Consider the following 10,529-nt stretch of genomic DNA (forward strand, 5'->3'; position numbering starts at 1 on the left):
TTCCTATCATTAGACAGTGGTCATACTGGAATACCACATTCTCTTGTCTGTACTTATTTTTGTGCTCTCAGAAGGAGAAGCAGAGGATCTTTTTTAAAACGGGGGCCACATTTTTCATTAACGAAACACTTTGAAACTTGGAACACTGGTAGAATGTGTCATATAAAACATCTTTTTCTCTTAGTCTTCTTAAAAAAAAAAAGAAATCCATAAATTATTCCATGTTAAAGTTGTCGTATTTCTGTAATTTCAACCAATCACTGACGTCCATTCAGCCGATATACATTAAGTGCCGACTACATAAACAAACGATTCTGAAACAATTAACCCTAACCCTAACCCTAACTCTAACCTTAACCCTAACCCTACGGTTAGGGTTAGGGTTAGGGTTAAAGCAAATTTAAAATGAAAAAAGCAAATAAAACGAAGGTATGAAGATTAAATACGCTTTACATCGCTTAATGAGCCAAAGGAGTAAATCTAAACAACTGAATACTTGTCAGTGATTGGTTGAAATTATCGAAATAAGACAATTTTTTACATTAAATAAATTCGAATACAAAAATATTTTTCTGTTCTATAACACAAAATAGATAAGTATACGAAGTTTGAAAGTCTTTCCGTACCAAAAACACTACGTAAAACTTTAATGAAAAATGTGGCCCCCGTTTTAAAAAAGATCCGAAGCAGACACTAAGTCGAGCTGAGCGGGGTTCTGAACCCAAAGAAGCATAACTAAATACTAAGAAGCACTTTGTCCGAAGTACATCCACAGGATACGTTTTGAATTCATCGATTTGAGGTAGAAGTGGGATGCAATTTGTTGAGTCCTTTACAGTGCTAGAAAAACCAGATCAACCATCAACAGCTAAATTAATTTTAATGTAAGTGCTGCAGGATAGTGTACCGCATTCCAAAATGGGTCGTTGTTATTGTTGTTGTTGATGACAATGTTGTTTAGCCACAGAACAGTCTCGATCAGGTTGACCAATAATAAAAAAATAAAAATAAAACCAGTTCCAGCCATGACCAAGTCGTCTCCTTTGCTTTTTCAGATATAATCTATGCATACTCTTTTACTTGTTTCAGTCATTTGACAGCGGCCATGCCGGAGCACCGCCTTTAGTCGAGCAAATCGACCCCAGGACTTATTCTCTGTAAGCCTAGTACTTATTTTATCAGTCTCAATTGCCGAACCGCTATGTTACGGGGACGTAAACACATCAGCATCGGTTGTCAAGCGATGGTTGGTGGGGGGGGGGGGGGCAAACACAGACACACAAACACACATACATATACATACATATATACGACGGGCTTCTTTCAGTTTCCGTCTACCAAATCCACTCACAAAGCTTTGGTCGGCCCGAGGCTATAGTAGAAGACACTTGCCCAAGATGCCACGCAGTGGGACTGAACCCGGAACTATGAGGTTCGTAAGCAAGCTACTTACCACACAGCCACTCCTACGCCTGATTACATTATCCATGGTATTTTGTTTTAGAATGCAGTGGTGTGTAATATGAAGGAGATTTGGTTGCTATATCTAGCTGATCAAGCGCCCTCATAGAGTCATCCATATTGTTGTGCTGAATTGAAATATTCCTATGAATAAGGCGTATTCTTTCAAAATAAAGAACTTTCAATATAAGACTAATTAACAGCACCTAGTAGAACCAATGACAACAAATGTAATTTAAATAAACGATAAAATGTTTTTCATGTATTGAGTACTCCTTTCCTCATTCGTTTGACGTACATGAACGACCTGTAACAACATCCCCAACAGCACTTACTAAAATATTAAAAAATGACATCCACAAAAATCTAACCGTAATTAGCAAATCCAAATTAAATGTACAAAGTTACACGCGCGTACGCAGACGCACACACATACACACATACAAACAAGCAAGTAAAAAATGGCGCCCATAAGGATTGAACCACAATCCACCAATCCAATACACTAAATTCATAAATGCAAACATAAGCATACATATAAATTAAGAAAAAGCAATCCGATCGAAAACACGAAAAAGAAAAAAAAAAGAAAATAACCACGTCTATTTTTACACAACTTTTACAAATACTGAACGTTCAGCCAATAACAAAGTAAAACAAAGTAAAATTTTCCCACGAACTCTAACCACGAATTCTATCAACAAACCGCAGCTCCAGCCAACAAACTCGGCGAAAATAATAATTACGTCCCATCCAGACACACAAAAAACAACTAAGTAAAGGAAATACCTACACAATCAAGCAAATGTTACAAAGCAAACCAATCAACACACACACACACACACAAAGGGATACAACTCAATAGCCACACCGAGTTGTAATAGTAGTCGTCAGATAATCAGTGGCATGAAACTTGAGCCGAGAGACACATGTATGTATGTATGTATGTATGTATGTATGTATGTATGTATGCATACATGTATGTATGTATGTCATTATTCAGTTTATTTCAAGATTTCTTGCCAATGAAGAAAGAACCGGTTTCTAACCTAGATCCAAGGTTCCTTCATTGGAATTTCAACATCAACAACAGGGTATTTTTGTTTGTATGTATGTATGTATGTGCAGATTTGTATGTTTTATGTATATATTCTCATGCATAGAGTTACATATCTAGACAGGCTCATATATATTTAAATGCTAAACTTCTGGAAAGTTTTACAGATTTTTACAGTTCCAGTGATGGATTGGATCTGTAGCCTTCGAATTAGCTTTCTCCTTTCTGGTTTTGAGAAGCCTAATTTCTCAATTTTGGTATTCAGGCAGTATGTTATATATCCCAGGGCCCCAATAATTACAGGTATAAACCTGAATTTGTAATCTGGATAGAGTAACTGTAGATTTCTCAATAGTTCAGCATAGGTGTTCTCTTTTTCACTGATCTTCAGCCTTATGTTAACATCCGCTGGGCAGCTAATTTCCACAATTGTGCACAGTTTCTCTTCTCAATCCCAAATCATTATATCAGGTCTGTTGTGCTTACATTTTATTGAGGTCTTCACTGGTACATTCCACAAGTAATCCTTTTCATTATGAGTGACTATGGCTTCTATCATATTATGGGTTTTTATTTCTTTGTCCTCAGGATTATCCTTCCGACGGATTTCCTTATAGAGTGTCCTAACTACAACGTCATGTCCCATCGGTAGATAATACCGTGATGACATTTTCGGATAACTGCTTATGATGTGGATGATATCTTCAGTGTGAACTCGACAAAGTCTGCATCGGTTTTCACATTTTACGGTTTTTCCCACATCTCTATCCCTTTTGTGCGTCGGGTACTTGGTTGATATTTCCTGTTCCTGGATTACAAACGCATACCCTTCACAGTAGGAAGTAATAATCCGGCTATTCGTCCATGATAAACTGCTTTGATGATCGATGTTATTATCATCACGGAGCTTTCTACTAACATATCCATGCATGTCTTCTACTGATATACGCTTATCTTTTTCTCTGATTGTACATTGCGGTAGAGTAGTGTGACTTCTTTGGGCATGAGTGGATGTTTGTTCTGCTGTGGTCTTGGAGGAAGAGGTTTAAACATGCTGTATATATTCTATACATTAAGTTCTGGCATGCAACGGTTGGTAGTTTTTTGTCATGCGAATACCTTGAGGAGTGGTAGCCAGAGCTAACCAGTGTGGTATGCTACTGCTCACATTGAGAACTTGCTGGAACAGGTTGATAAGATATGGTCGTTAGAAGGTTTGTTTCTTGTACCAGTATCCAACATTCAAGTCTCTTCCAGGTGCTTTTCCACCCTGAAATTTCTGGATCACAGTCGCAGAAAAAATATCATCAAAAAAGAATACATTATTTACAATAAACGGAAGGTATCCTTACCTTGTTTGTTGTTACCACAACGTTTCGTCTGATGTACTCTCCAGGTTTCGTCGGGTGTTTTAGTGGAATTTCGAGCCCAACCTTTTATTTGACTAATAGGTTACTCATTTCTAACGTATTCTTTTTTGATGATGTTTTTTTCTGTTGATATTATTTCCCAAGTCCTTGTCTGGGATTGAACTCATAATTCGAGGGTTAATAAACTACGCTCTTATCTACTACGCTATATGCCCGTGAGAAATTATAGAGTGAATTTTGGGGCTTATAAACATTGTGGTAACAACAAACAAGTGAGGACACCTATCCGTTAATTGTAAAAAAACGTACATGATTCCTCATCTCAAAAATATAGACTAGTACATACATACATACATACATACATACATACATACATACATACATACATACATACGTACATACATACATACATACATACATACATACATACATACATATATATATATATATATATATATATATATATATATATATATATATATATATATATATATATATATATATATATATATATATATATGCGAGTAAAAATAAATACAAAGAAAGGGTTTTTGTATGATTGTGTATAGAGGAATATATTATTTTGTTTAAAAGAGTTCCAACACTGTCTGTTTTTTGTTTTATTTATATTCCTGCAAAACCAATGTGGGATATAGAATATGGAATATACAATATATAATATAATATACAATATATAATATAAAATAAAAATGGATGGTACAATGAAATAAAGTATTGAATGTCTTATTGAATATATGGAATATGTCTTATTGAATAGATGACGTATTTTCTATACCTTGTGGTATTTCATCATGGCTGGTATGACAGACTTTAACAAAGGTTGAGGAGGGTATTGGATTTAACCAAACCCAGGAGGATACAGGTAATACCGAGTAAGTGTTGTATACCGACTAGTTTGCCCCAGTCGTTGTATGAACAGGATTGGGTATTATAAGTCGTGTATTAGCGTGTATATATGTAAATATATAAAAACAAAAAGATAAAGAGAGCAAAGGTAAGGTTTGAGAAGTATTTTATGGATAGAGTCTTACAGCTGTTTCTGGGAAGATCCAGTACTTCCCTTCATCGGAGACAGAAAAAATAAAGTAATCTATTATTATATCCATAGGCGGATATTTTTAGTATGAAGTGGTAAAGAGTGTGATGTGCTGAAAAAAGAGAGAACAGTACTTGAAGTGTAGTTTCATTCCAGTGGTAAATATCCGTGTAGAAATCCGTGCAAAGTAATCCTTGCGTGAATCAACTTTCGCTCTAACATGAATTTCCGGATTATTCACACAAGGATATATATATATATATATATAATTAAGTGTATTTCTTCTATCTTAATGAATAAAAATTCTTCTGATAGAATAAATGGGTTAATAGAAACCAATGTAGCAAAGAACACAAAATAACTGTGGTTTAGTTCCTGTTTTTAAGGCAGGAACTCCTTGAAATTTTGGGTATTTGAGTATATTTAAGAATTTAAGGATTGGAGAAAACGCATGTTATAATTGCATACTTTATTCCTACATATGTTTCAAAGGATTACAACCTGTGTGATCCATAGGGATCTTTGATATTAAAGTTGTAACCTTCTCATCAGGGAAAGCATGGGAATCATCTTAAACGTAAGACATTATGACCGATTATGAAAACAATAGATGGATAAGGTTATGACTTGATTCATTTGAAAAAAACCGTTAGAGAATTGGATGCTGCCGGATAGTGGGTTGGACAACACATACCAATAAATGTGTGAGAGCGTACATGCATACATAAATACACATACACAAACACACACATATACATGTATACTGATACATACACACATATATATATATATGTGTGTGTGCATGCATACATATACATATACACACACATATATATTTTTTTCGTACACACACACACACATACACATATATACACATACACACATGTACACATACATATGGTTTTATACAAATACATACACAACTATACATGCTTAAATATACGTAGATTTGTACACATATACACACATATATATACTTACAAACATACATACACCCCCCACACAGGTATACACGTGTACATACATACACACAGATACACTCATCCACACACCTATATACCCATACACACACACACACACACACACACACACACACACACACACACACAGATATATATATATATATATATATATATATATATATATATATATATATACGAGCCTGGTGTAGCCATCCGGTTGCACCAGTCCTCAGGCAAATCGTCCAACCCATGCTAGCATGGAAAGCGGACGTTAAACGATGATGATGATGATGATGATGATGATGATGATGATATTTTCATAATCGGTCATAATGTTTTACGTTTAAGATGATTCCCATGCTTTCCCTGATGAGAAGGTTACAACTTTAATATCAAAGATCCCTATGGATCACACAGGTTGTAATCCTTTGAAACATATGTAGGAATAAAGTATGCAATTATAACATGCGTTTTCTCCAATCCTTAAATTCTTATATATATATATATATATATATATATATATATATATATATATATATGCGAATTGAGACTACTATTGATTTCATGTTAAGAAAAGTAGGAAAATATCCTAGTGTCTTAACAACTTTTCAAGCCGATCACATGGAAAAAGATGTTCGCCTCTATTTTGGAAAACACACCCTCGTTTAGTTTGCGGGGATTCTCGTGAATTGTCGTGAATAAAACCATGAATCAAGGGACGTTACTCCTGGGTGCCATCTTTTAAATGTTTGTCTCCCTTAGCTTTGTCTTTTGGACGAACTGTTGTGTGCTTAATTTGTTTTTGTTCTGGGTGTACTGAGGTAGTTTATCATTGGGGAATATTTCTTCTGTGTGTGCTGTGTGTTCAGATTTCTCGTTCAGGAAAGGGGCTATCCTCGTGTGATTACCGTCGCAGATGGTGTCTCTTCTTTGAAGTATTTGAGTGTAAAATATTGCTTGTGCATGTAGGGAGAGAAGGTTCCATCTCTAATATTTAGGATGTTATCTATTGATTGTATAATGTTTAGTCTTTCAGTAATAGAAAGTTCACATTTGGTACCCCGTCCTCAGTATTTTTTGGCTTATCAATAATTTTCCATTCTATCTGGGGTGGGGGGTGCTTATTCCACCTTCTTTCGATGTTCATATCATATTTGACAGGGACATTGCATGTTTTTTATTTTTTATTTTTTGTCGCTGAATGACGCCAGATGTTGCGGATACCTTTCCTTGAAAGTTTTAGAGTTATACGTCTTTGCTACTCTATTGGGGTCTATGGTCTTGGCCTTGTATACAAGATTTTCTCGAGACAGCTGCTTATGTATATACTCACACACACACATACATACATACATGCAGATAGATAGATAAATAGATAGATAGATAGATAGATAGATAGATAGATAGATAGATAGATAGATAGATAGATAGATAGATAGATAGATAGATAGATAGATTCAGTATCCAGATGGTTGTATTCTTGGTACCAAGTCAGTGCAAAGCTAGTTGGGAGTAGTGTCAAGTTTAAAGGACATTTGACTGCTATTTCTTGGAGATCGACTAATATCTAGAGCTTTATTTTTCTTGTTGTTTTCAGATCGTACTAAAATAGATTACATGTTTGGAGAAAATGACTAAATAAACGATTAAAAAATAATACATAAAAACTTACCAATAACTTTATATGATGTGTAATATTTTGGTAGCTCGGAGAGGTTGAAGTGTTCATCACGTTTGTAAACGTAACCGGAGTGCCTTCCAGTTCAAGTATTTCAATGGAAGCTTTAAATAATTGTATTGCTATGGAAATACAGAAGAAAACAAGTAGTTGAATGTTTTATTTTAGAGAATAATGACAAACGGCCTAGATTAAACATTGGTTTCTCGTGAGCTGCATATGTAGCTGAAGTTATATATATATATATATATATATATATATATATATATATATATATATATATATATATATGCTTATGTTAATGTTTTGAATATGCAAATAAAGCTCCAATTCCATTATGCCGGTCACTGTCTAATGATGGTGACTAGTGAGCCAAGATACTACGAGATACACTGTAATCATCTCAGGAATACAAACTATGATCTTAAAAGTCATGTGATTTGTGGAAACTCTCGTAGCGATGCATTAAATGATTATAAATTCCAAGGATTATGTATGTATGTATGTATGTATGTATGTATGTATGTATGTATGTATGTATGCATGTATACATACAATACTACGAAGCTTCAGGATAAGATATAATCGACTGACCTTAATGCAGTACTTGACAATTATTGTCATTGTCAACAAAGAGCGTATGATCTTTAGATAAATAATTTTGCGTTGGAAAAACCTAAATCTTGACTATATTGATAGAAGTGATAGAAATATAAATAAACAAATATGGAACAATAATGCATTTATCATAAATGACTTTTTTTTATCTAACATCTAAAGGTTTTCTACAACATTTAGAATTGTGTGGCCTCAAGCACACCTATTATGGCTCAAACATTCGCTTTCCTATCATATAATTCAGAGTCCGGTTCAATAGTTAAACACTTTCTGTGTCTTCTGTAATATCCTCCGTTTGACCAATGAATTGTGAATTAGCGTGTAAGTGGATAAAGCATTCTACAGACAAGAGTACCCATAACGTAATTTTCAAGCGGAGTCAGGCTTCTATGCAGTTTCCATCAACCCATTTTCACTCACAAGGTATGGGTTGATCTGAAGTTATAAATAATGACAATTGCTCAAGATGCCACGCACGAGGATCGAACCTGAAACTGAGTGGTTGTAATGTGAACTTCTGAATCATTCTGCCATCGTGTTTCTGTACACACGCACACACACATATATACATATATATATGTATATGTATATGTATATACATATATACATATATATATGTATGTGTATATATATATATATATATATATATATATATATATATATATATATATATATATATATATATAAATAATACAAATAATAGATGAGCATACGCATGTATACATACATATATGTACATACCTACATCTACATGTATATATAGATGCATATCCGGGTACAGGACGTCAGAAAAAGGAAAGGGAACATGAAGCACAAAAAACGGACTTTTTTTTTACAGACAACAGAACGAACACATAGGAATACAGACGAGCCACTTATGATATATATATATATATATATATATATATATATATATATATATATATATATATATATATATATATATATATATATATATATATATATATATATATATATATATATATATATATATATATATATATATATATATATATATATATATATATATATATATATATATATATATAGGTAAAGTAAATGTTAGAGGCAATACTTGACAATTGTAAGCACTTGTGTATGCCAGCTCGTGGTTGAGGTGAAAAAATAAATTGTAAATGCAAAAATAAAAACAAAAACACAAAGGATTCTGCGGTACACGTGTTTCAAGCTTTATAGTTGTTGTCAATTATACACTGATGTAACAACTATAAAGCTTGAAACACGTGTACCGCAGAATCCTTTGTGGTTTTGTTTTTATTTTTGCATTTGCAATTTATATATATACATATATATATATATATATATATATATATATATATATATATATATATATATATATATATATATATATAAATATATATATATATATATGCATATATGCATACATACATACATACATACATACATACATGGTGGTTATCTACTACTTATGCAGAGTTTGACCAACTCCTGTACCTACACCTTAGCACCATCATGGTGTCTGATGTAGCTTTTTAAACCAGACAATGTTCTAAAAAGACCCTACAGATTACTCCTCTGATTTGGACCAGCAAGACCTGCAGATAAGTTCTGCTCTTTGTGGATCTTAAAATGTCGTTTGGGGCTTCCGTTGGATTTGCAAACCTTCTGGAATACACTGCATTGAAAGGTGTACACAGACATATACGCAGAATAATTGGTGGAGGTTCGTTTTCCATACGTTCGCAGATGAGATTTGAGGCCAGCAAAAGGCAGGCAGGGTCTGTCACAGACTGTGCACACAAAAAGGTCAATCTCATTCACCTTCTCAATCGTTACATTCTTCCTTAGTTATCGTTTGAGTCTTACTTGCGTTATCTTGGCCTCTTCAAATGCTTTCACTCCACTCAACACCTTTGTTCGCCATCCAAGTCAATCCGAAGCAAAGGTTTCTGTATCTTCTGGAACCATCCAGGTGACTTCATAGTAGTCCTTATGCCGTCCTTAAACCTTTTTTTAGGTTTAGATGTCAGGTCGCTCTTGAGTGCTACTGGTAACATGTAATCCAGTACAACCTGTCGCATGGTCGGGTCGTCGGCGACTAAACTGGCAACCCCACCAGGCTTGCTTGGGGAGGAGGGTGTTGTTGGACACCCTGCAGAATGACAAACAAGACTCGTCAAAGGGCGGATGAACTCCGGAACAGCCAATGGCCATCCAGCATAATGTCTATAAATATGTATATAACTATTTTTTTACATACATACATACATACATATTTACATTAGCCGCAGTCTAGTGACTGAAACAAGTATATGGTAAAAAATAAAATGATACACATACGTAT

At 34.1% G+C, this 10,529-nt stretch overlaps 1 protein-coding gene across 1 annotated transcript in view; it reads right to left on the reverse strand.

Moving 5' to 3' along the window:
• Positions 1-10,529, reverse strand: part of LOC106876666 (polycystin-1) — a 115,438-nt gene that overhangs the window by 69,259 nt on the left and 35,650 nt on the right. The window contains exon 10 of the mRNA XM_089348331.1: positions 7,580-7,707. Within this exon, the coding sequence (XP_089204457.1) occupies positions 7,580-7,707 (128 nt within the window). The remainder of the gene's footprint in view (positions 1-7,579; positions 7,708-10,529) is intronic.

Source organism: Octopus bimaculoides, chromosome 3 (assembly GCF_046866305.1).
Source record: "Octopus bimaculoides isolate indiv1 chromosome 3, ASM4686630v1, whole genome shotgun sequence".
NCBI classification, from domain to species: Eukaryota; Metazoa; Mollusca; class Cephalopoda; order Octopoda; family Octopodidae; genus Octopus; species Octopus bimaculoides.